The sequence below is a fragment of the Quercus lobata genome, chromosome 2 (genome assembly GCF_001633185.2).
Source record: "Quercus lobata isolate SW786 chromosome 2, ValleyOak3.0 Primary Assembly, whole genome shotgun sequence".
In the NCBI taxonomy this organism is placed as follows: domain Eukaryota; kingdom Viridiplantae; phylum Streptophyta; class Magnoliopsida; order Fagales; family Fagaceae; genus Quercus; species Quercus lobata.
Window position 1 is genome coordinate 16,287,282 of NC_044905.1, and position 27,564 is coordinate 16,314,845.

The following is a 27,564-nucleotide window of genomic DNA, read 5'->3' on the forward strand; positions in this document are numbered from 1 at the left end:
TATATATATATATAAAAGTGGCTTTCTTTTTTGTCAAACCATTTTTTTTTTCCTTACAATCCCCCAGGGCTGGAACTGGAAAAAATAAAATTAGAGTGTGACACCGATAACATGTCGACGTGTCATTGCTGCTGTGAATGAGAGTTGAAACGCACCGTTTTGTTTTGCAATTGCAAGAGAAGAGAACTCTCCCAAAAACGGAAAACAGATTACAGATACAGAGCCCAAAAAAAGGGGATCGTTCTGTTAACACCCGCTTGCCTAGTACGAACTACGAAGAAATAGAGTGTTGAAATTAAAATAAAATAAAATAAAATAAAGAGGCATATGAAATGAAATCGTGAATGATTGATCCGCCGTGGCTTAAGGAGCTGCCCAAATCTTAATGGATGAGCTCTCACTCTTTTTTCACTCTTTCTATTTACTCATAATACCATTTATTTTAGCATTTTCAGGCCAAGCTGCAGAAACAAATCTAATCTGATCAAAAAGAAAAAGCCTCGTTTCGCCATCACCGCAATCACAATGGTACGATTTATTATTTTAATTTTATATTATGTAATGTAATGTAACAAATTTTTTTTTTTTTTTTTTTTTTTTTGTTAACGAATAATTGGTTTCTTCCATTTCATTCAAGCCAAAATTTATGGAATTCTTTTACCTGATAACTTATTAGCTTGGTCTCAAAGGATTGGGCTTGTAGCCCTTTGATAAGTGTTACTACTTGATGAATCTATGTAACATTTAGCATTTGTTTTGTGTTGCTGTTGGTGTAATTGGCTTGTTTGTTTGTGCTTCTTTCAATTGATGCATTGCAGATTCACTTTGTCATTCTCAATAATAGGCAAGGAAAGGTTAGGCTGACGAAATGGTATTCAACTTATTCTCAAAAGGAAAGATCCAAGGTATTTTCTACTTTCTAACTGCATTGTCTGCAATTGAATTTCCTTTCAACAATGTAAGCCAAACAGCTCCACATTTCTACTTGGGTCCTTGAAAGGACCATCCTAATGAAACTTTTCTGCAAGGAAGTACGGACACTTTATTTGGAGTTACGTACCCGTGTTGTATTAATGTCGTACCTGCTATGTCATGTTATAATTTTTCAAAAATTGCTCGTATCGTTGTGTTGTACCCACATCCGTGTTTGTGTCCATGCTTCCTATTCCTACTTAACTAATGCTACCAGAGAGATAAAATCCTTTATTTTTGCTTCTTTCAGAATCTTGGTCTTACAGATAATGAGTGCATTGCTTGACAAATATCATAAATTTCTTGTAAAGAATTGGAGAACCAACCAACTTTTCTTCTATATGAATTTCTATTTCCCTTTGTTAATTAATAAAATTGTTGTCTTGTGTTTGGAACATGCTGCTATAAGCTATCTCTTTTTCAAATTTTGTTTGTTTCCACATAACAAAGCCTTTTGGATTTATATTTATGACTGTTGAAATTTCTTGAAAGTGATATGCAGTTATTAAATTCTTAAAATGTTATATGGGTGCACACTTTGTAAAGGTAATTCGAGAACTCACTGGCATTATACTAAGTCGGGGCCCCAAGCTTTGTAACTTTGTGGAGTGGAGGGGACTTAAAGTTGTCTATAAACGGTATGGTGTGATTGTTAATCTCTTTGTTCCAACTTCCTGTCTGCTCTCTTATAGTGTCACTGCTCTATGTTTTTACATATCTTGAAGAGGCATAACTGTTTCACTTCACATGTCATCATGTCCAGTTACGCCGGCCTCTATTTCAGTATGTGCATTGACCAGGATGACAATGAATTGGAGACCCTTGATATAATTCACCATTATGTTGAGATGCTGGACCGCTATTTTCTCAATGTAAGCATGTTAGACCCTCACCCGAAAATAGACTGCTGATGACTGTAATATCTGAAACTGAGTTTTTGTCATTTCCTTCTGCGTTCTTATTAGGTCTGTGAGCTGGACTTGATTTATAATTTTCACAAGGTATCTCTTTTTGTTATTCTGGTTTGTGTTTGAGATCTTTTTTTTATATTTTCTCATTTTACTTCCCAAAGTATATTTTAGTATGTAACAAGAGTAGCTAGAGATATGGCATTTCATTTAATGGTGGAAGAGGACATGTGCTGCTGGTCCTAAGTATACGTATAACAGCATAAATTTTTTTGGAGTTATAACTTTCAATGTTTATATAATTCAGTGAACGCCAGACAGAAAATATTTTTAATTGAATTACAACAGTTTTTCTTTTTTTGTCTATTTCTTCTGTTTTAAATGAACCAATTATACGAGATATCTGTTTTGAGTATGCAGAGACTAAAATGGGAAATTAAAGGTAAAGAACAAATCAAAGGTGCTTGAAAAACCAGATTTGAGACCATTTATCAAAGGGGAAGAATGCGATTTTACTTGCACTTGCGGGGAGGAGGGAGTTGCTTCTCTTTTCTTAATTTTGGATGAATGACTGTTGTAAAACCTTGGAATTGGCAGGCTTATTATATACTGGATGAGCTCTTGCTTGCTGGGGAGCTTCAAGAGTCAAGCAGGAGAACAATTGCAAGGCTGGTAGCTGCACAGGTATGGTTTGTTACCAATTGTAATGCAATTTTTTCACAAGATTCCGATTTGATATATGGCTTGGGTATATTAATTTATTGTAGGATTCATTAGTAGAGACTGCTCGAGAGCAGGCCAGTTTACTAGGGGATTTGGTCAAGCAGGCCATGTGATCAGGCAGGCCACCAAATCGACAAATGGTTTTATATCTACACTTGTGGAAAATAATCAAAACATACAATCTCGAGCAACCTCTTATGGTAACTCTTACTCTTTTCAGTGACTGATGAACACAAGTTTCCTAAATGATAGTGGCACTGTGTATGTGATTTCTGCATTCGAATGTTACTTGGTGCATGCTCCCCTCCTCCTTCCCCCGCCAAAATCAAACGGCGTGAGGGAAAGTGTGCCGGCATTTAGCACAACAGAGTACTGTACTTTTTTCCTTTTTATCTATTGAATAATCTAGATGCTTCTACTTCATGCTGCGATCTGCAGCTAACAATGGGTCACCATGAAAAGGGGATGACTAGTGTTCTATGTATCCTCAGCCATTTAAGCATTGTCTCATGGAATAATGCTACTGACAATAATTTTCACAACATTTAGTTAATAAATTTTTACTGGTTCTTATTTGAGCCCACTTTGATATCTACCGATAACAAATTGTCATCTCGATAGTTGTAAATTTTTTTTTGTAAACTTCTTTGTGCATCTAGACTTATCGTTGTCTTATATCCATGAATATGATAGGGCGAGGACATGAAACTAATTGACCTTTTCCCAATTTGGCCACAGGCAAACCCCAGGCCTCCCACCCTACCCTGTGCTAACCCTCCTTTAAACCATACATAATAAAATAAATGTGTAAATAATCTGTCAATAGTCATGTAGCTCAAATCACACTTCCTTATATTTCTAACTAGGACGTCCAGAGTTTAAATCTCATTTTCTTAACTATGGAATTATCAAAATAAATGGGTAAATAATATGTCAAAAATAAAAATATGACTAGAATTGCTTGAACATCAATGTCATTGGAGTCATGGATGGTTGGCAAAAATCCAATGTCATCAGGGATTGTTAATGGAGTCATGGATGGTTGCTAAAAAAAGTACATATAAACTGATCTAGCATAGCAATGGGGTAACATTATAAGTGTACAATCACCAAGTTGATACGAGGATTGTTAATCAAAGAAAAACTCATGATGAAAATCATATTGGTCATTAGTGGCTATAATTAAGAAGCAATATTCGTCACCATCAAGCCCATAAATTCATGGTTTCTTCACCGGAATGAGATATGAGCAATCAATACACTAAAATAGATTTACTCAAAAAAAAAAAAAACACTACAATAAAGTGTTATATCCCTGAAAAATCACTAAATTAAGCTTTGGAGACCATAGGTTGTGCCTCTAAGGTTGATTTTCTGCCTTACATGTGCTCCATTGCCAAGTCAATCATGTATAAGTGTTTGTGGGGTGTGAAGAGCAAAGGCCGGGGTTCAAGTCTCAGGAATGAGCTTCATACACATATACACTTAGATTAAACTAGAGTATAAATTCTATCTAATATCAAAAAAAAAAAAAAAGTCAATCAAGTAATCATTGTATCATTAATACTAATGTTTTGAAAAGATTATATTTAATCAATTGATGAGGAATTTATTCAGTTAGTTTTTATGTGTATCTTATGCGTAGAGTACACGTACGTGCGTAAGATTGAGAATTATGCATGTTTTCCGTTTGGTTTCTAAATGTATGGAAATAATCGCGTTCTTTTGAGTTGAAACGATCGTTCATGTAATTTATTGAAGACGTAATTTACGTGTGCGTTTGCGTCCAAACCTGGGTCCTGTGCATTGTTCACGGGACCCACAAATCTCTTTTTTTAGCAAAATTTTTTATTAAAAATTGGTCCCACAGCACTATTCACACATTTAAAAATGATTTTGTTATAGTATTTTCAGTTTTCAGTAATAAGCAGTATCCAAACAGACTGATTGCTAAAGTACGCGTTTTATGGATGAAATTTTTAAACAAAGATTTTGTCATCAAAGATGGCCAACAAATGATTGAGCCATCTAATTGATAGACATCTATTAAGTATTGGAGTAATGCTAATGACTGAAAGTAAGTGGTAAAATATATATCTTTATGCATGTGAGAGTTATCCTAACTAAAAAAAAGGGTCCAAATTTTCTTGTAAGGTAGCTCTTTATTTACTTATTTATTGAACAAAGTTTAATTATAAAATTGGTTGTAACTTAAAATTACAAACTCACTCAATAAAATAAATATTGCAACATATTTTGAAAATCTAATCTGTGAATTGCATGTTCTTTATACTCTTAATACACGTCAAATTTTGTGTCAATCGGATATTATTTATTATATGATCTAGGCCTGTTCACGGGTCGGGCCAGGTCGGTTTTGGACCCAACCCAGACTCGACCCACTGACGTTGGGTGGAGGAACCCGAAACCGACCACCAAAATCAATCGGTTGAGTCGATTTCGGGTGAGGGTAAGCGTCAGTCAATTTAGTCAGTCACTGGAAACTAAAAAAAGTCATCGAAATCTGTGAAAAAGTCGTTGGAATTTGGAAAAAGTCCCCAAAATCTGCATTTTTCGCTAAAAATTGTTGAAATTTGGTTAGATCTGGTCGAAATCTTGCTGGATTTAGCTTGTTTTTGCAGATTTGGCCGGATTTTTTACATGGCTTTGGTTGAGTTCGAGTTGCTGGGGTTTTGGAGAAGCAAACCCGCCACTCAACTTGCTAGTGTCGGTTCTTGAAAATAGAAACCCGCCGCCAACTAATTGGACCTTCGGTTTGAGCCGGAATCGAGTTAGTGTTGGATGGTTTGGCCGGGTTGTCGAGCTTCGGTCAAGTCTAGACAGCCCTAATATGATCTATAAACTTATATTTTAAATTATAAAAACTTGCAATTTAAAAAATATATTGATGACATAGCTATTAATCTTTAATTTTCTTGAAATTTTGCAAGTATGGAGGATATAAGAAGAAAGTATAATCCAAAGGTGGATTTGTCAAAATTCATTTCTAATAAAAATATATTGAGTGAGTTTGTAGTATTAAACTACAAGCAATTTTGTAACTAAATTTTGTCTTTATTTATTTATTTATTTACAATTATAACGAGGTGAAGGAATTTAAATATTGAAATGTCCCTTTTGGAAATACTAGAAGGTTCTAGAGTTACAAGACTCTTGGCTTAAGGTAACTCTTAAAAGTCTTAGTGCACTACTTTACCACCTTACCATCCAAGCTATGAAATTATGATTTTCTCAACACATTTTTCTACACACACATCACTCACAACATACAAAATCCTTAGGAATTTATAAGATTCACCATTTTTTCCACAAAATGGATTTATATATATTCTAAAAAAAATTCACAAGTAATAATTTGATATCTCATAAACTTATTTACAAACATACACAATCTAATCTAATCCGATTATAAGTTATAGCTAATTTCCTTAAATGAAAGTACGAGATATTTATTCTTCAAAAAAAAAAAGGAAAAAAAAAATACTAAACTTAGTCTTGATCAATTTAGATCACTTTGCTAAATAAACACATAAAAAAAAAGCATCAATTTCAATAAACTTGATCTAAAATGAGTAAAAAAAAAAAACTGAAATCTGAAATAATTCCCGCCAAGCCGTTAATCCTCTAAGGTTGTGCCATGTCATGTGGTGGGTCCAGACACTAACGCATAAAGTAACGTCCGTCACCTGAGTGGAGCCTATATTACATTATTACTATATTCGGTTCACTTTATCCTTTCCTCTGTTTCAAATCAAGAACAAAAACAAAGCAAAGCAAGCGCGGTTTAGGGTTTTAGCACCAAAAAAAAATCCCAAATGGAAAAAACGGTCTCTTTTCTCTTTTCTTCTCTTCTAAATTTTGAACAAATGAAGATCTCTCTGTGAGTTACGTTTTTTTTTTTGATTGGATTTCAGGAAGAAGAAGAAAGCAAAGAAGTTGTTCTGAGACGGTTAGAGGAGTCAGTGAATGCACATCCTGATGATCCTTCTCTTCACTTTGATCTCGTATTTTCCTCTCTTTTTAACTTGATTGGACTCTCTAATTCTTTGTTTAGCTTCTCTTTTCTTTCTTTGTGTACTAATTTTTCTTCCAAAAAAAAAAAGGGAGTGAGGTTGTGGGAGAATGGAGAAGAATCGAACAATAAGGAAAAGGCGGCGGAGCACTTTGTAATATCGGCGAAACTAAACCCTCAAAACGGTGCCGCATTTAGATATTTAGGGCATTATTACTCAGGAGTTTCCCTTGATACCCAACGGGGTCTCAAGTGTTATCAGAGAGCTGTTTCACTCAATCCTGATGACCTCCAATCCGGGGTAATTTTTTTTATTTTTTTTGTTTTAAAATTTAAATTCCGTCATCATTATTCAATGTGGAACTTCACTACTTAAGTAGCGCGGATATTTAATTTTGTGGAATAACAACAAATTGTGGTGAAATTGAAAAAAAAAAAAAAATAGGAAGCATTGTGTGATTTGTTGGATAGAGATGGGAAGGAGAGTTTGGAGGTGGCAGTGTGCAGAGAAGCTTCGGAAAAGTCACCGAGAGCTTTTTGGGCATTTCGGAGATTGGGTTACTTGCAGGTCCTTATTTATCTACGTATCTATTTCTTTCTGTTTTATGTTGATATTAATCGATTAATTGATTTGTTATTACTGTCCATCAGGCACATCAAAAGAAATGGCCTGAAGCTGTACAAAGTCTTCAACATGCCATTCGGGGCTATCCTGCCTGCCCTGAGTTATGGCAAGTATGTCTTCTATGGATCATATATTTTCTCTTGTTTTTTTACTTTTTTATTTATTTATTTTTAAATCTTCATTGTTATTGGTTTTGTGTATTATTAATAAATTATGCTTTCTTTGTGTTAGGCTTTGGGTCTTGCTTACCAGCGTTTGGGCAGGTTCACTGCTGCTCTTAAGGTACTTAATGTTTCTTGATTTATTTAATAATTCAATGTTGGTGAAGTGTGATTTTTTATGGTTAAGTATGTTGGTCATACTTTTCCAATGCTTTTGTTTTTCTTTCACTCTCTGTTATTCAATTCTTCCATGACCAACTTCCTATGCGTTCGAACAGTCTTATGGGCGAGCCATTGAATTGGACAATACAAATGTATTTGCTATGATTGAAAGTGGAAACATCTTTTTGATGCTTGGCTCCTTTAAAGAGGTATGATTTGTTCTCATGTTTGTTCATAGTAATCACGTGAGGTTTTGCTTGTCATTGTACTTGGTTATGGGCATCCATTTACACAGTTTTTTATTCTTTACATCTGTCTTTGCAATTTACGTTGTGCTTGACAAACTATCTGTTCAGTCATATGATCACATTTATCTCTTCTGAAATGGAATTTTACTAGATGCTAGAAACTGAACCACATGCTTTTCAGAAATCAGCATGGTTTGATAATTTACCAAGCACAAGATATGATCTTATTAGTGTTTAAATTGTATCATTACTACATAACTGGCCTAATGACTTACAATTCAAATTGCTAGTCAACTCTCATGACATAGGGTATAGCATGAAAGTATATAGATGTTTTCCCTTAATGTTTAACTGCTTACTTGCAGCCTATTGTATAACATTTCATATGTGTTCTTTCTGCATTAAGGGAGTTGAGCGGTTTAAGCAAGCTCTAGAGATTTCACCTGAAAGTGTGTCTGCACGGTATGGGCTTGCTTCTGGGCTACTTGGTTTGGCAAAGGCATGGATTAACTTGGGAGCATTCAGATGGGGAGCTTCATTATTAGAGGTTAGTTGTTTTCTAAAGTTTTTAAAAATTTATCTGCCTTGCAATATTAAAAGACGAACACTTCAAATTGGTTGCAGGAAGCATCTGAGGTTGCAAAAACAAGTACACATTTGGCTGAGAATATGTCATGTATTTGGAAGTTACATGGTGATATTCAGGTAAAATTAAATCTAGTTTTGACCACCCTCGGATATTAATATCAAGCCTTTGGCACCATTTGTGGAAGATTGCTGTATTCTTCTATGCAGGATGTTTACCAATTTGTCTAATAAAAAACCGGGGGTGGGGGAGATATTTATCAATTTATTCAGGATTTTTTTTTAACTTGACTTATTTAGTAATTAGCTTTTTGACAGCTTGCATATGCAAAGTGTTTTCCATGGATGGAGGAAGGCCAGGGTTTAGAATTTGATGTGGAAACTTTTAATGCTTCTATTCTTTCTTGGAAGAAAACCTGCATTTTAGCTGCCATATCTGCCAAATGTTCTTATCAGCGAGCTTTGCACTTGGCCCCATGGGAAGCTAATATCTATACTGACATTGCAATAACTGCAGATCTTATATCCTCCCTAACCATGAGTGATGGAAACGACTTCAATGATTGGTATGATCTTTCTGTATTTTCCACTTATATAGATCATTTCATTTTGCTATATATTAGCTCTGTTAACTTACTATCCTTTTTACCAGGCAGCTATCAGAGAAGATGGCTTTGGGGGCTTTGTTACTTGAGGGTGACAATTATGAGTTTTGGGTAGCATTGGGATGCTTGTCTGACCATAATGCATTGAAACAACATGCCTTAATTAGGGGATTGCAATTGGACGTATCTCTAGCTGTTGGTTGGGCATACCTTGGGAAGGTATTGTCTCTTACATTATTCAATTGTTCTTTTCATATACTTTAGTTTTTGTTCTAGTTTGCCAATGAGCTCTAGCTCAATTGGCACGTGCTCCCCTTATAAGGTCTAGGTAGAGGATGAGGTCATGGGATCAAGTACCATTGGGTGTGTGTGTAACTTACCAATAATTTTTTTTTTTTTTTTTTTTTGTTCTAGTTTGTATGTGTGAATGTGTGCGCGTGTTAACTTGTTGCTCTATCTGAAAAAGGAAAAAGAAGAAGCAAAGAAGACATAAGAATAGTTAAATATTTGAAAGCTATGTAATCAAAGGAATTCTTTTATTGATGTCAAGACTTTCATTCACCTAAGAAGAATATGCGCTGTTATGCATATGGCATCTTTCTGATGTTCTATCCACTTGGATGCCATCTGAGCACCCTTGACCCCTACAGCAGGGCCCAATCTACAACTGTTACAAATTCTGAAAAAGCTAACTAATCATATAAAAACCTGAAGCCAAACCCACAGCCATCCTTACAAAGAGTAATGTTTATGTACTCCTCAAACAAGTCTCAATTATATGTAGATGCAATTTATTCTGGATATGTGGCAGATGAGTGAGCAATGTAGTCATACTTGTAAGGAAAAGAATCTATGCATTGCCTCTAACCATCTATTTTTTCTTTTATGCGAGGTAGGTGATTGCTTTGTAAAAACTACGTAAATAGATGGTTAGAGGCAAGAAGGTTGCAAAATCTTATTTAGGAGTGCAATAATTGCTTGATCACTATTTCTGGTTAATATGCTGTCAAAACCAATGGTATTGAATGTTGAGTTGCTTAGAAGCAACATATTCATAAAATGCGTGTAGCTGAAATGAGAATGTTGTGATGGATAAGTGAAAATACACAGAAAGATGGGATCCAAAATGAGGAAATCTGCTTAAAGATAGGGGTAGCTCCTATTGATGAAAAGATGAGAGAGTCACTTGAGATGGTTTGATCATGTTTAGAGGAGAGCGATTAATGCACCAGTAAGAAAGAGTAAGTTGATCCAAGTTGAGGGAAATAAAAAAGGTAGAGGAAGACCCAAAATAACATTAGTAGAATTGATCATGCTTAAGGGTCGCCCTTTGGTTAATTGGTGTTGTATGTGTTGTTGTGATGGGGAGTCGGTAGCCCATCTTCTTCTTCATTGTCCTGTTACACACACCTTATGGACCGTCATGCTTCAGGCTTTTGGTATTCATTGGGTTATGCCAGGATCAGTGGCGGGATTGTTATCTTGTTGGTATCAATGGCTTGGGAAGCATAACTCGAATATTTGGAATTTGATTCCAGGGTGCTTAATGTGGATGGTCTGGTTAGAATGAAATCGTCGCTCCTTTGAGAACAAGGAGAAGACGTTGGATGAGTTAAAGGTTTTATGCCAACGTAGTCTTTTTGAGTGGTCTCGCTGTTGGGGCTTTACTGATTCTTCGTCTCTTTCAGAGTTTATGTTTTCCCTTAGATTATCTTTCTGATCTCCCTCTGATGCGGGAGATGAAAGAGAATTATTATTTAATATTATTTATGCTTGCAAGTCAATTGTATTTTTATGTTTTAGGTCCTAGTAGTTTATTGGGCTTTTAGTATTTTAATTTAGAAGTAAGGTTATTTTTGTAATAAGGCAATTAGGGTTTCCTAGCCAGCAAGGGTATTTTTGTAATAAGGCAATTAGGGTTTCCTAGCCAATTAGAACTAGGGTTTAGTAATCCTTTATAAGCAACCTATTGTACTCCTTGAGGGGAGAGTTGATATTTTGATGAATGAAAACAATGGACGTTTGGTCTCTTTTGGTCTGGTGCTGACTCCAGGTCTACCCTAGGTGCTGACTCCTAGTGGTTTCCCCGCTTGGTGCTGACTCCAAGCAAGGCCTAGGTGCTGACTCCTAGGTCATATCCTTTATTTTTCCGTTCTTTCAATATTGTTCTGGTTGTCCTGCGTCAGTTTTGGTATCAGAGCAAACACCGATCTGTTTGAAGCATCATCGCAAGTCAATCCGGAACCAGACAAAAAAAAAAAAAAAAAAACTTTCACCGTATATTTTCCACCACCAGAAATCCAGCCACCACACCACCTTCAAAATCCCTTCACGACATCTCTGCCCAAACCATGTCAGAAAACCATCTTTCAATACCCACACGTATCAAGCCACCAGAAGGTTACCCGTCAACCAAAGCCCTTTGACCCAACAACCAACAAACCCCATCTGTCAATCTTGGCCACCGTTGAAACACCACACCAGCTGCCAGAAAAGCCAGCCACCACAACCCACAAACAACTAAAAAAAAAAAAAAAAAAAACAACCCACGCAAGCCATTAGCCACCAGCCGAGACCAACAAATCAACCCGCAGCCGCCGCCGCCCATCAGCCACCAGCTGCAGACCCATCAGCCACCGTCGCCGACACCATCTTCGCCCCTGCCCACCTCCGCTGAGGACGTCAGCCACCGTCAATGCAAGACCCAAGACAGGCAGCTGCCACTCCGCCGCAGTCTTCCCCGTCTTGCGCCGCCGCAGTCGTCGACCACTAGCACCGCCGTCCATCGCCGAGCCGATTATCTCATCTCTTTTAGTTTCTGTGGTTTTCTTTTGAGTCTGTACTTGAGTTTCATTTAAAGTCCTTCATTTGAGTTTCTTAAGTCCGTGTCTGTATTCCAGCAGTGTATTTTATTATTTTGCAAAAAAAAAAAAAAAAAAAAAAAAAGACCAAGCAAAGTCCAGGCCCATGACAAGCCAGTCCAAGCTCAGTTCCAGCACTACCTGTCCAGAGAACATCACAGCAGCCCAGGTTCTTGTTCCAACTCCAAACTATTTTTTTGACAAACTATTTTAGAGAATCATGGAAATATTAGAAGCACCTTATTTTGATGGTTATGAAACTTATCCACGAGATTTTGTCAACTGGATGAATGGGATGGAGCGATTCTTTGAGCAAGCAAATTTTGCAGATAACATAAAGGTTAGGTATGCCAAGTCGAAGTTAATAGGTAAAGCACAAAGGTTTTGGGAGAATCTTGAACGTTTCCGCTATATGGATTATGAACCTGCCATTACTGTGTGGGAAGATATGAAATAAAAGTTTTGTGATGAGTATTTGTCACCGTACTATCGAGCTAAGTATCTACCCCAATCTCAGTGTAGTACTTTTCAAGTTGAAGCAAATGCGATGAATCCGCATCCTCATCCCATATCATGTCCTCAGTGCACTTTTGAACAATCTACCAAGGAATTATCTACCAGGAAAGCAACGGAATTAATTGTAAAGCCTATGAAAGAGATTCAAGACAGGATTGCTCAGATGAAGCAAATGAAGACTCAACCTGATTCAATTGGGAAACCAAGGATAATTGATCACAATGAACTTATTGCTGCCCCCATAGAAGACAACATTGATGGTGATATCTTGGTCGTGGAGAATCCTCCAACAACACCAAAGCCTAATGTTGACATAGACGTACATGCCTCGACAAGTGTTGCTTTAACAAGCGTGCAAGGAAATGAATCTATTGAAGAACAACCAGGTGAAAAGATGGCGCCTAAAGAGAGTATTACGTTAGAGGGTGCACATAATGTGAAAGTTGAAGTTGTTGAATGTGCTTCTGATCAACCCTCCACAGTCCTTGAAGATCTACATCTTGGTGAAGTCGAAGAGGTTGAAACCAAAGTGCTTCCTATGACTCATAAGGTTCAAGAAGAGATTATACTGATTCCACACATTGATTTTGTTATTCCAAATGAGTTTGATGCGGTGGAATTCAAGGTTTTTCTTTTCCCTATGCTCCCTAAGGTGATTTCAAACTTGAGGCAAGTGTTGTTTGTCAGCATCCTAATCCTTCAATGCTTTAAAACTCGAGGTCGAGTTTTCTCCAACCAGAGGAGAATGATGCGGGAGATGAAAGAGAATTATTATTTAATATTATTTATGCTTGCAAGTTAATTGTATTTTTATGTTTTAGGTCCTAGTAGTTTATTGGGCTTTTAGTATTTTAATTTAGAAGTAAGGTTATTTTTGTAATAAGGCAATTAGGGTTTCCTAGCCAGCAAGGGTATTTTTGTAATAAGGCAATTAGGGTTTCCTAGCCAATTAGAACTAGGGTTTAGTAATCCTTTATAAGCAACCTATTGTACTCCTTGAGGGGAGAGTTGATATTTTGATGAATGAAAACAATGGACGTTTGGTCTCTTTTGGTCTGGTGCTAACTCCAGGTCTACCCTAGGTGCTGACTCCTAGTGGTTTCCCCGCTTGGTGCTGACTCCAAGTAAGGCCTAGGTGCTGACTCCTAGGTCATATCCTTTATTTTTCCGTTCTTTCAATATTGTTCTGGTTGTCCTGCATCACCCTCTCTATTGTTTTGTTGTTTGTTTTATTTGTTTCTTGTTGTTCATCATCATGAACAACTTGTACTTGTCTTTTTTTTCACATTAATAATAGTTCTTGTATTACCTATCAAAAAAAAAAAAAAAAAAAAAAGACTTATCAATTTATGAAGGAACAAAGATATTACTTTAGATGAATAGAATGGAGGAAAAACATGTGGCTGACCTAACTAAATTGTTAAGGATCCATGGCCAACTCCAAATATTAGGCTTTTCTTGTTGTTTGTATGCTGTCTAAACCAAGCAGGTCCAACTTGCATTGAAGTTTGTCCATAGAGTGGGCAAAGCGCTTCCTGAGGGTTTATGAACTAAAGATCATGTGGATAGAGCTTGGATTAAGGGCTTTTATGAACTGGGTTTTTGACTGTGACTTGGCTTTCACTTTTGGCGTTGTAGCCTGACTGCTTATATCAAAAAAGAGGAAAATGTGTAGCTAATGTAAACTTATTTTCATGAAATCTAAACATCATAAGAGTGCCATTTCTTGGTGCATCATACAGTATAAAACGTCCTAGATGCAGCTTTGGAAGTTCTATATTTTCCTATAGGTGTGGTAAATTTGTGCTTTTTACAGCTCTATCGGGAAGAGGGTGAAAACCAATTGGCAAGGAAAGCATTTGATTGTGCCAGAAGTATAGATCCTTCACTTTCATTACCATGGGCAGGCATGTCAGCGGATTTTAATGCTAGGTAAATTCTTATTTTTGTGGGGTGTGCGTGAGTGTGTATCTCAATTATTTTCTTTTTTTCGGAATTTGTGATCATTGTTATGTGAATCATTGTTTTATGTAAATTTATTTGCTGCTTAGTTTCTACTAACAATGAGACCTACACCATTCTTAAGGGATCCTTCACCAGATGAAGCTTTTGAAAGCTGCCTGCGAGCTGTGCAGATATCACCTGTAATTATTCTTTCCTTTATATGTTTTTTTGAATAAGAAATAATTTTGAATCATTGTAAGTATTGTACTTTGCTACACTTAAAATTTGTCTCTTGCGCAGTTTGCAGAATTCCAAATTGGTCTTGCAAAGCTTGCTCTGTTTTCAGGGCATCTCTCATCTTCACAGGTTTTACCATCTCTGATTAATCAACTTTAGGAGTAGCATATGTTTTCTTTGTTGTGAAATAAGAGCTAATATGGTACATGCTGCAAAAGGTGTTAGTTTAATACTTCTGTCAATCACCATTACAGGTTTTTGGAGCTATCCAGCAGGCCGTCCAACATGCGCCTCAATATCCTGAATCCCATAATTTATATGGGCTGGTTTGTGAGGCAAGATTTGATTATCAATCTGCTGCTGCTGCTTATCGGCTAGCACGCTGTGCAATCTGCAGTTTTCCAGACAGTGTTCCAAAATCTCATACCAGAGATATATCATTAAATTTGGCAAGATCTCTTTGTAAGGTAAACATATTGGACCTTGTTTTTTTTTTGCACTTCTTTCTGGTCTGTAGGGATGGACATTTCTAAATCAAAATCTGATCTTGCCACAAATGGTATTAGCAATACATCTGTAGTTTCCATTTTGTTCCTTTCTTTAGCAAACAGTTTCACATGGTGCAGGCAGGGAATGCTATAGATGCTTTACAGGAATGTGAAGATTTGAAGAAAGAAGGTTTGGACAGATTTGGTTAGATTGTATGTTGGAACATGTACTATTTGTTTCACTTAGCTGATATGTCATATTGCATTATTGATATTTAAGGTATGCTTGACGTGGAAGGCCTTCAAGTATATGCTTTCTCTTTATGGAAACTTGATAAACATGACTTGGCTCTTTCTGTGTTGAGAAATCTGGCTGCGAGTGTTTCTGCAATGGAGCAGACATCTGTGGCCTCCCCTGTTAGTTTCATCTGTAGAATGCTGTATTTCATGTCTGGACTAGATTCAGCAATTAGTAGTATACTGAAAATGCCAAAGGAACTCTTTCAGAATTCAGGAATTAGTTTTATAGTGTCTGCCATTCATACTCTTGATACATGTGATCGGCTTGAGCCAGTTGTTTCAAGCAGCCGGCGCGCTCTTAAATCTCATGAAGAGATCACTGAAATGCACTTTTTGATAGCACTTGGTAAACTGGTAAGCTTCTTATTCCAGCTGTTGGAATTTGAGCCTCTTAAACCAACTTGGGTTTATTACTTTAATTTATGGGATGTGATTATTAATTGGATTTGATTTTGCAATGTTTCTGGGTCATGCAGGTTAAACATGGAACAGAATTTTGCCTTGGATTTCAGTCTGGTGTGGCTCATCTTAGAAAAGCTCTTCACATGTACCCTAACAGTAGTTTGATAAGGTACATGTAATATTCAATGAAAAGAGGGCATTGATTTCTAAGCTATCCTGAATTTTGTGACTCTCATCTGAGTCTGGTTTTCTTTCCTTGCTAGGAATCTGCCATCTTGGTCTAGTTCTTATTAAATCTACTTCCATAGTGTCTTCCTTCATTTTTATTTTTATTTTTATTTTTTTCAGATGGTCTGACAACTTGTTTAAAATTAGTTTATTGATGTCACTGCTTATCCAGAAGAGCTAGTGGCAACTCGGAGATTAAACCTTATAGAATAATTATGTTCATAAATCATGATTTGAATACAAAAGCAGCTTCTTGGACTAAGCTAGTGTAATACATACATACAAATATATTATATATATTTTATTTGTTCATATATGTTGAAATAAAATAGACCTAATATAGCATTAATTGCTAGGTATTACTGCTACTTATAAAAAGGGGGAAAATTGTTGGAACATTATTGTAAGAAATAAAAGATGAAACAAGAAATAAATTGCATCACAAAACAAAATGGAGAATTATAAAAGATAACTTAGTTTTCAAAGTCTTTCTCAGTTCATGTTTTTATTCCTTCTTTCCATGACTTGTTTTCCCTTTAAGTTTGCTGTTCCCTTTTGTGTTCTTTGTTCTAGGCAGCTTCTGTTGACATTATTATATCAACTATTCTTAATTTAATGTTGTATCAACATATCTTTTAACTGTCTATTATTTTGTGTTCTGATGCATTATATTTGTTTTGAAAACCGTATTATTGTCTTTAATTATGGTCCCCGGGAGGCTCTTCTGATAAACTTTGCTGGAACAGGAACCTACTTGGCTATCTTTTGCTATCTAGCAAGGAATGGAATGATACTCACGTTGCAACTAGGTGCTGCAATGTAGACAGCACTAACTATCAAAATAAAGGAGGTTTGAAATCAGCAAGCGAAATCCTTGGTGCTGGAGCAGTTGCTTGTTATGCCGTTGGCAATAGCAATCCCAAGTTTTCTTTCCCATCATGTACATACCAGTGCCTGAATGGACATGGAGCTATCCAGCAGTTGCAGAAGTACTGTAACTTTCTGTTATTGATCTAAATATGAATTTTCTGTTGCAATTTGTCTCTCTGCTTTATGAATCATTGAAGTAAATCTACAAGTTTTTATATTTTTCAAAATCAGTTTCTTGTGGTTACAGCATGGAAGATGTTGTGCTGTTTTGGAAATTTGTGGATATAATGTCATCAATTGGTGACTGGCTTCACAATTCTTTAGTAGATTCCTTTCTTTCTCCTAAAATGTTGATTTGCACTCTAAATTTCTCTTATTATTTTATTAATTGAGATTTTTCCAAGAATTCTTTGCTAAGAAATCTTCATAATTTTATTTTTTCAAGAGTTCCTTTCTCCACGTCTTAATTGAAGAAACTGTTGCTCTTCCCAAGGAAAATAACATTTACACATATATTGCTCTTGTTTTCATATGCAGATGCCTGCGTCGAGAACCATGGAATCATAATATCCGTTACTTGCTTATACTCAATTTACTACAAAAGGCTCGTGAAGAGAGATTTCCTCATCATCTCTGTATTATACTCAAGCGGTTAATGTCTGTGGCCCTTCCTAGTGAAGTTTACTCTAAGACAGACAATTGTTATCAAAAGTTTCAGCTTTTACTTTGTGCTTCTGAGATCAGCTTGCATAGTGGGAATAAAACTTGCTGCATCGACCATGCCAAAAATGCTTCAAAGCTTTTGCTTCCTGATGCTTATCTCTTCTTTTCACACTTACAATTATGTCGTGCCTATGTTGTAGAAGGTGATATTATAAATCTTCAGAAAGAGTACATAAGATGCTTGGAGCTCAAGACAGATTATCATATTGGTTGGATATGTCTTAAATTTGTGGAATCTCAATATCATGTGCAAACTGATTTGAACATCTTAGACTTGTGCTTTAAAGAATGCTCAACAGAGAGGGATTATTCATGGAATATGTGGATGGCTATATTTAATCTGGTGTTTGGTTTGATTTCTATATGGAACCAGGATTTCCTTTCTGCAGAAGAGTTTCTTGCACAAGCTTGTTCATTGGCTGGTGCTGAGAGCTGCCTCTTTCTCTGTCATGGTATTTATCCGTATCAGATTGGGTTCTTTGAGTACTTTTTTACTGTAATTTGTTCTACTGAAGATTACTTGTCATATTTACTGCTTTGTTTTATATTCAGATAAGATTCTCTGACTGGAAAGATGACTTGACCATGAATATATATATCCAATGAAAATTAAATATATGTAATGGTGTTGTAATACATTTGGTCTAATTGGATGGCGGTAGACATTTTTCCAGTTGTTGTCTCTTAATGATGATTGGGATTCTTTTCTTTTCCCCCTCTCTAAGGATTAAAGAATTCGTTTATCATCTCTTGAAACTCTTGGTGTAGGTGCCACCTGTATGGAGCTTGCCAGGCAGTCACGTGGTTCACAGTTCTTATCACTTGCTGTAAAGAGTCTCACTGAAGCTCAAAAAACTTCTCTCATTCCCTTACCTGTTGTCTCGGTGTTGCTGGCTCAGGCCGAGGGAAGCCTCAGTTCTAAAGAGAAGTGGGAGAGAAACCTCCGTCTTGAATGGTTTGCTTGGCCACCAGGTATGATATCTGTGTGAAGTATGTCTGAGTGTGATACAATTGTTTATAATGATCAGGTAGACCCTTTCAAGATGTAGGCACATTAGCAATACTTTATGGAAGATTTTATAATTTCTTTTAGGATTTCTTTTCAATGCTTTAGCTAGGGATTTGGCCCTTGATATTTAATTGTACTCTCACTTGGCTTTCCTAGTACTCCTATTAAATGTTTTTATTTGAAGATGCATATATTCCAAAATTGGAAGACATTGCTCTCTCTCTAAAAGAGTTCGGGGGTGTTTGCCAAACTTGTGTGCTGGTACACCATTTATTGGTCCTTTTAATGATTGTGTTTTGGGCTTATCTTTTTATCTCAGCTGAAAAAGAGAAGTACAATTCTTTCTTAAAAAGGGCCAGTAGGTTGCATCTACAGCTAGGTGCTGCCCATGGTATTATTTGAATTCAGACTTTTGATGATAACATGGATGGTGAAAGTGTTGCAGAAACTTTGAAAAGGTGTAAAAACTAAAAAGTTAATGAACAAAGTTTGTAATAGAACTTAAGGAAATGCTGAAAGAGAAAAATAAAGAAAAAATTACAGAGCCTATGTAATAAAGGGAAATATAGTTTTCTAAATAGAGGTAGCAACATTCAATATATTGATGGTTATATTGGCAATATAATCAAGAGTACAGTTGATAGATATTTTGTATTCTGATGTGCTTTCTGTTATTGACAGAGATGAGGCCTGCAGAACTCTTTTTTCAAATGCATTTGCTTGCAAGACAATCAAAATCAGATCCCAAATCTCCATCCAATGTGGAGTTCTGTCAGAGTCCGGAGAAATGGGTTCTTCGGGCGATCCATACAAACCCTTCCTGTATTAGATATTGGAAGGTTTTGCAGAAGCTTATGACATGATTCGGAGTAGGATATGGCATACCTCCAAATTCAGCACCCGGTTGTTCAAAATCTCTTACTTGATTGACTTATTTGTATATGCAACTGTGCCACATTTGCTTAGAAAGTAAGCATGAGCTGCACAAAAGGTTGCAGTATCGGGCTCACCGATCTGTCTGGGAAATAAATCCCTCTGTTGCTCTCTCAGGCTCTGGTGCTGCTGAAGGGCCTCATGTTTAATTGTATGCCCATTATGTCATGTTGTTACTCCCCACTGTATGTAAATTATGTAATGTTATTTTTTACTGTAGCATGCTTCTGTAGATTAGGTTTTAGTCATTGCAGAAACATTTATCCATTTGTAACATTTACACAGGTGCTTCTAATATTATTGATCCTTATTTCGATTTTCTGTGCCAAGTTTACTGTATTTGACTAGTTTGGTTTTTGTCTTGTATTTAGATGCTGCTATAATCTTTATTTATTTATTATTATAACTTATTCTTTGCAACTGATCATTTATTTTTCTGGTCATGCTTATCAGGATTTTTATTAGTTCATGAAATTCCCATATAAATGTAAGTCTTGTCTTCTTTTTCTTTTTTTCTTTTTTTTTCCAAAAAAAATCAAGCAACAAGACATTGTTTAGCAATGAGTCTACATGCAAAATTTTCACAACTATTGAGGTGGAAATTTGTCAATGATAGACAACAAAATGATTTAGTAGTGGGCTCAAAATCAATTATAATTTGTCATCTTAATGAAAAAAAAAAAATCTGTTTATTGTGTTTGTAGCATTACTCTATGAAAATTGAAGCTTATTGTTCCACAAATGCAAGGCAGGATGTATATGGATATAACAGATGCATCAAAATGGAAAAATATCTGTGCAGAATGTTAATGCGAGTAATTGAATCTCACATTTGGAATGAAAGATTTGACACTTTATAACTTAATAATAATTTGATTGGACATTTTTGAAGAGTAAAGCATGATACTGATATTGAACTTGATTGAACTGCAAAATGCTGGATACACTCAGCGAGAGAACAAACACATGATAGATTATAAAAAAAAACACATGATAGGATCATATTGTGGAGCTTGAGTCCAACCACAATAATGATTATTGTTGCTAATACTACTACTATACAAGTCTATAATGCATTTCATAATCTCTAGTAGCAAACATCTTATATATGTTGTACCATCTTATCTGGCGTAAGTCTGAGTAAGTGAGCTGGAACGTTGAAGCTCGTCGGATGGATCCCAGTCCAATGAGGAAGAGAAAATCTTGGACAGAGTCATGAAAACTTCAGGTATGGCAGGGCGGGAGTTGATATCATGAGCAACACAGTTTTTAGCCAGCTGAGCCATGGAAAATGCTAAATCCAGAGGATACTTATGCCTAAGAGAAGGATCAATAAAGCCACGCAGTTTCTCTCTGACATTGTCTCCTTCAAGCACCACTCTTATTGATGCAGATAGCAATTCCTCTCCTCCACCATCCCTGTCACCAGCGGTGGCTTCCTTTCCAGATAAGAGCTCTAACATAACAACCCCAAATGCAAAAACATCAAGTTTTGGAGTAATCACTCCATTCTCAATGTACTCAGGTGCCATGTAACCATGAGTACCCACCACATGTCTTGTCAATTGGAACCCTCCTTCATCCTCATTCTCCAGCGTTCTCGCCAACCCGAAATTCGATACCTTGCCTCTCAAGTTTCCATCCAGAAGAATGTTACTTGTCTTCAAGTTCTTGTGGACATAAGGTGGGTTTGTATAGTTGTGAAGGTAGTTAAGCGCATCGGCCACATCATAAGCAATCTGAACCCTCTGTTTCCACGTCAAAGTAGAACTAGTTTCATACTTGTTCGAGTGAAGCCAATCAGTAACAGAACCATTCTCAGCATACTCATAAACAAGGTAAGTGTTTCCCTCATGCACACAGAAACCAGAGAGCCTTATAATGTTGCTGTGATTGATTCGCTTCAACAAGTTGATCTCATTCGACACATCACCTCTCATGACCTTAACAGCCGCATCATCACCCTTAAAAGCACCTCGGTAGACAGAGCCTTTGATTTTATTAGCTTCTCCGAAGAACCCCGTGGCTTTTTCAATGTCATCGAATTTGTACACCGTTAAGGATTCAATGGCATAACGAACACCTTCAGTTGAAACAGACCAAGATTTCTGGTCAGAGTAGGAGTGTGATTGTGGGGGGGGCCTCTTAATAGGTGGGACTGGAATTGGCTGTGGCTTAGCCTTTCGAGACCCACAAAAGAACCAAATCAGAAAAGCTGAGAGAAGAAGCAACACACCAGCTCCAATTCCAACACCAACAAATACCCATTTCTTTGTAGAAGATTTGTGTTCAATGGGAGTAGTTGGTAATTGTGGAGGCGAGTCTGGAGCAGGTGTGGGCTGTGAGACCTGAATTTTACTTGGCTTGTTTTTCAATGGAACAAGAAGAGGTGTGAATGGAAATATAATGCTATCCGCTTTTAGCTCATTTGCATCCAATATGCTCTGAACATCCGCATCAAATAATTTGGCAATTGCAGAGTAGTCATCACCCCATGTGATCATATAACTGAGCAAGTAATTGAACCCACTTGCTCTTTGGTCACTTGTGGGACAAGCACACCTAAGTGGTACCTTTAGATCCAACCCCACCGATAAATTCCTATCACCATATGGGTTCTGATTCATCATGGCTTGACAAGTGGTCAGGCCTTGGTATGTGTTGTTGGACACGGTAAAATAAGTCTCTGTGGCGTCCTGTAACTCGTAGGTGCTGTTGTGTTGGTAATACTTACCTGAACATGAACAATTGACTGGGATTATGATCTGGGTGTTGGTGGGGATGGTTTGGAAATTGGTGTAGTTGTTGATTTCTGAGATGAGTGAGGGCTCAGCGCCTAAGAGTAAGCCTATGGAGGCTGCAGAATTGTAAAGTGAGTTGGATCGGAAGGTGAGGTAGGATTGGCAACTTGATTGGAAGCCGTTGCACTCAAATCCATCTGTGATGGTCACGTCTTCGTAGCAGTTGAGCTGTTTGTTATTCACATAAGCTTGTTGGGCGTTTGATGGGTTTTGTTTCAACATCAATACCAACAAGAAAAGGGAGCAAATGTAGTAGAATTTAGACCTCTTCATTTTGATCTCCATGAAAATGGAGATGAAGATGGATAGAGGAGATAAGAGGTAATTAAAGAGAAGAGAAGTGACGTGGGGAAGCTTGAGGCTCCCCAACTTTGACTTTTTGATGTTTAGTGTTAACTATGAGCTGTCTCTAGTCTTAGATTTATAAGTGTATTTTTTTAAACACCATAAAAAAAAAACACAAAGAAGGTGAATTTTTTTAAAGGAGACGGATGAGAAGAATGCAACGAGTCTTTTGTATTTTGTCCATACTATAGTCCTTTCCTGTTATGTCACACTCGTTTAACCAGATTTGCACACATACAATCTGTATAACACAGTGCACATTTGGAGCAGAAGTCAAGCTCGTCAAACGCGTAACGTGGAGTCTATACGGCATACCGTATACCGGTATACCACCATTTTGTTTCTGGTCTTGGCAGCCCATTCAACATTTGACTATTTCCTGGACCTAGACCAACTGCATTCATGTTAACCTTTTAAGCTTTTACCTAAATTCTAGTTCTAGGTAAAAGCCATTACTTTTTCTCTTCTAATTAACCCAATAGTTCTTCTCCAAAAAAATTAAAAAGTTAACCCTACAGTCTAATACATTATTAGAGTATTCACATTGGGAATAGGAAAAATTTAGCATAAAAGTCCAAAACTCCCCACACACCTGAATTTGTAAAAACCAATTATTGCAAAAAAAAATTTGTAATTGTGCTACAGTGCAATTTTACCTTTAGAATTGCACTGTAACTCAATTGTAAAAAAAAAAAATATTAATATTTTATTTATTTTCATTGTTTACTTTATCAATTCCTCCCTCTCTCTCACCGGTCACACTCATCTTTTTTTTCTTTTCTTTTTTCCAGTTCACTCATTCAATCCCTCCCCCTCGGCCAAAACGGGAAATTAATCTTAAATTTCAAACATTATAATTAGTAGGCTAAGTGTTCAAATTATATTTTTTACTAGCATCTCGAGTCTAAGAAGCTCGATTTAGGACCTATAAATTGAATCTTAAAAACTCAATTTTCATGAGTTGATCACATCTAATGTGACATTTTTTCCATGTGGCAACTACCTGGAAATCGAGTTTCTGATACTCGATTTATATAATGTTTTCTCATTTCCCGTTCCCAGCACGTGTCTGATGGTTCCATTCCTTATTATTATCTTCATCATCTCACATTCTTTTACCCAGCAAAACATTTCTTGGTGCTACTACCAGAGCAGGAGCCGCCTTCCAAGAACATCAAGCCTTGGACGACGAGGTCTGGCCTAAACATCAAGCCTTCCAAGAGCAGTGCGACCTAGGACCCAGGTTGCAGCAACGCGACCCAGGTCGCCGCGGCGCGAACCAGGTCGCCGCACCGCGACCCAGGTCTTTCTCTCTCTGATCTGATGGGTTGCTTCTCTTTCTGATCTGAATCTAATTTGATGGGTTGTTTCTCTCTCTGATCTAATGGGTTTTTGAGTTTTTATTTTATTTATTTTTAAATCTGGATTTTAGGTGGTTGTTAGGGGTAGATTTGGTTGGATGTTTTGGCTGATCTGTGTTTGTGTTTTGTACTCCAACGCTTGCTGAAATTTCATGAAATTTCAAAAACAAATCGAGCCTTTGAACATCGATATATAAATCGAGATTCTAACACTCAATTTCCAGGTAGTCGTCACGTGGACAAATTGCCACCTCGGACTTGATCAGAACATGAAAACCGACCCTTAAAGACTCGATTTATAGTCCAAAATCGACCCTCTTATCCTCAAGATGCTAGTAAAAAATATAGTTTGAAAACTTAGCCTACTAATTATAATGTTTGAAAATTAAGGTTAATTTTCCGTTTTGGCCCTCCCCTCCTCTTGTCCCTCACTTCCCTTTCATTTTTTTTTTCCTCTCTAGTTTCCCTTGAATCAAGGTTTTGATGTGGTGGCAGATGGGTTTGATGTGGTGGAGGGTTTCCGTGGTGGTGGGGATGAGTGATTGAGGGTTTCAGTGTCTCTTCTCAATCTTCTGCTCTCCCTCTCTCCACAACAATCCAATCCAAACTCCTTTCTCTCATCACATCTCTCTTTAGCTTATAGCGGTGGGTATTATCTGGTGTGGGTCATGTGATGATGTGGGTCATGGGTTTAGTGGCATGGATGTGGGTCATGGCGAGGTCGTGCGTGGCGAGCTGGGTCACAGACTCACGGCGTGGATTCTGATGAGGTGGGTCACGGACTCACGACAGAGGTGAGTGGGTTTTGATTTTGGTGGTCAGTGTGGATGGTGCGTGGTTGATGGGTCTCTCTCACGGTGGTTGATGGGTCTCACGGCGATCGGCTTGGGGTGGAGGTTTGTTGATGGGTTGTTCATGGGTTTAGCTAGGTTTCGGGTTTGATGGGTCGTGAGTTGTGTGTGGGTGTAGCGGTGGAGATCAACGAGGTCGTGCGTGGTGGTCGGCGTGAATTGTGGCAAGATTGTGTGTGGTGGTTCCGATGGGGTTCGTGTAGCGGTGGAGATCCGTGGGTTGTTGTGAGTTATGGTTGATCAGTAGGTTTGCTGAAGATCCGTGGGTTGCAATGAGTAGTGGTTATCAGTGGGTTTTCTTATGGTTGAATGAGCGTGGTTTCTGTGAGAGAGAAGTGAGAATATTTTTATATTATTTTAATGTGTAGTTTGGTAAAATAAAAGTTAGAATGTTAGGTGTGTTGAAAAATGGTATGATGTAAATGATAAAATAGCTTTTGAGAAAGTAAAATAGAATTTTTGGTAAATTCCGAATGTGAATGCTCTTAGAACTAAAGTTCATCGAAAACATTATTAGAACTAAATTAAGATTTCGATAATTTTTGGTGTTCAAAAAAAGGTGAAAATGACACCCAGTCTCACGCAATGCACAAACACAATTGAGATGTGGGCTGATGGCAAGAAAGCCTCATTACTCTTAACCTAACTTGCCCTTCCCCGTCCTATGCAGATTTTCCTCACCCCAAGGAAGTGATGAAGTGAGGACGAGTTTTGCTCACCCTGAATATATATATAATTTAATCATTTATATAGATATCTTAATTATTAATTATTTGTTTTAAACATATTTTATTATCATTTTCAAAATACCTGTCTCTCTTTCTTTCTTAGTACTGTTATAACTGTTATTTCCCTTTATATTTCATCTTTATCCCATTACTCTCATTAAAATTAGTAAATCATCTTTAACCTACTCCAAACTTGACCTATCCCGCTCTTGCCCCAGAGAGGAGACACAGCATGGATAGGTTACCCATAATTTGAACTTGTCCTATCCATTGCCATCCCTAAGACATAAGCTTAGATTGACTTTTTTTTAGAGCACCTTGATCCAATTTATAATTTTTGAGTGGACTTACTTATTTTGAGTTTAAATTATAAAATCTTTTACGTGCATATATACTATTTGAATTTATTTAAAGAGAGGGGGGGGGGGGGGGGGGGGCATGAACCCCTTAGTCTCTTGCCAGGCTTGTCTCTACATACATAGTTGTACAAATGTACCGACTGATACTTTTCACGCATGAGAATTCAACTTCACCAACACATATATATATACACTTCCAAGATCAGTAGAAGCTTCAATAGAAAAAGAAGTGTTGCATTAGATTGGTCATAAGATCATTCACCAAACAAAGGTTGAAGGCTACTGCTACAAGGCAATTTTATTGCGGTGTAATACCTGCTGCCCATTAAGGTAATGCTACATGGTAACTAGTATGAATTTGAGACAAATGTAAGTTTTTTATTTGAGTACAACCATTTCTCAGATACACGTATCGTGATATTGTATTTCACAATTATTTCACATTTGAATCAAGACCTAAATTTAAAGATTTTTTAAGCAGGTAGGAGAGTATTGCTCTAATACCCAACCAAAAAGCTACTGCTGTACCAATCAAAAGGATGGTTATTGCTGCTTATGCTAATTTAGACTTTTTAGCATTAAAATACGAAAAAATTTAATACCACAAACTATTTCACTTCTTCTTTGCCACAATTATGAGGTAGAGTGTAAGAGGTGGGAGAAAAAAAATCTGTGGGTCCATGAATAAATGGTAAGTAATCACTTACAATTTGTCATGGCAAAGTTGTAAAGAAATTATGAAATAGTTTATAACAACTCTTAAAATGACCCTCCATTGATTCTTTGAATTTTTTAGGAGACAGTAACAGTGAATCAACAAGTCTTTAGTTTGGTTGACCCCTTTTATCCAGCTTCCAACTTTGCCACTCTCGTCTTCCATTTGCAAGAATTGCATATAATTGCTTATTGATTCAAAGCACGAATGAGTCAAAACATTGAACAGAAAAATGGAGTATCCTGTATCCTCCTCTATACCATAGTCTTGTCAGCCCATTAAAGATGAAGTACTCGCTGGTCCTGGACCAAACCTTCTAGTTCTTCAACATACTATTGAGAACTGTCACTGTGACATTCCCAAAACTCAGAATCAGAAGTCAGACTCAGACCCCATCCTCAAACCAGATATGTGAGAATGGCAACAGACAAAGAAGACCCTCCCCTTGTCATTCTGAATTTCAAATCCCAAAATCATTTTGCTTCCAATGGGTAAAATGCGTTACATGATGCTAGCACCATTGCCTGCTTCAAATATGCACTTCTCCTACGTAACTGGCAGTTGAAAATTCTGATTCAACGTTAGAAATTAGAACATCTAGTAGCAACAAACACAATCTCACTTCAACGTAGTTGCCACGCAATACATATGACTACATTTTAGATGAACGTTTTGTAGAAATATTAATACCTTTTTCATTTAGGGAAAAAAAGAAGATAAAAACTTATGAAGACTGAAATGACCACACACACTCAACTTTTCCTTCATAACTAGCGTTATACACACAATAGAAAGACCAAACATGCATCTATACTTTTAGCAAAAAATAAAATGAAATAAGCATCAACACAAATGATAATGTAGAAGACTG

General features: G+C 36.9%; 3 protein-coding genes across 3 annotated transcripts; 2 read left to right on the forward strand and 1 right to left on the reverse strand.

Moving 5' to 3' along the window:
• Positions 1 to 166: 166 nt before the first annotated feature.
• Positions 167 to 3,194, forward strand: LOC115974735 (AP-1 complex subunit sigma-2-like). The gene is made up of 7 exons (XM_031095238.1): positions 167 to 528; positions 819 to 905; positions 1,519 to 1,610; positions 1,736 to 1,844; positions 1,938 to 1,973; positions 2,478 to 2,564; positions 2,648 to 3,194. Exons 1-7 carry the CDS (start codon positions 526 to 528, stop codon positions 2,714 to 2,716), a joined length of 483 nt encoding a protein of 160 aa, XP_030951098.1. The 5' UTR covers positions 167 to 525; the 3' UTR covers positions 2,717 to 3,194.
• A 3,197-nt stretch (positions 3,195 to 6,391) lies between these two features.
• On the forward strand, positions 6,392 to 19,849 carry LOC115974736 (tetratricopeptide repeat protein SKI3). The gene is made up of 22 exons (XM_031095239.1): positions 6,392 to 6,451; positions 6,539 to 6,628; positions 6,728 to 6,937; positions 7,082 to 7,204; positions 7,288 to 7,371; positions 7,493 to 7,543; positions 7,701 to 7,793; positions 8,239 to 8,379; positions 8,457 to 8,537; positions 8,736 to 8,983; positions 9,070 to 9,241; positions 14,216 to 14,331; positions 14,486 to 14,543; positions 14,644 to 14,709; positions 14,835 to 15,047; positions 15,207 to 15,258; positions 15,349 to 15,722; positions 15,845 to 15,939; positions 16,745 to 16,987; positions 17,406 to 18,043; positions 18,360 to 18,563; positions 19,282 to 19,849. Exons 1-22 carry the CDS (start codon positions 6,440 to 6,442, stop codon positions 19,461 to 19,463), a joined length of 3,546 nt encoding a protein of 1,181 aa, XP_030951099.1. The 5' UTR covers positions 6,392 to 6,439; the 3' UTR covers positions 19,464 to 19,849.
• Positions 19,850 to 20,364: 515 nt separating this feature from the next.
• On the reverse strand, positions 20,365 to 22,732 carry LOC115974737 (protein LYK5). Its single transcript, XM_031095240.1, has one exon. It carries the CDS (start codon positions 22,617 to 22,619, stop codon positions 20,655 to 20,657), a length of 1,965 nt encoding a protein of 654 aa, XP_030951100.1. The 5' UTR covers positions 22,620 to 22,732; the 3' UTR covers positions 20,365 to 20,654.
• Positions 22,733 to 27,564: the final 4,832 nt, after the last annotated feature.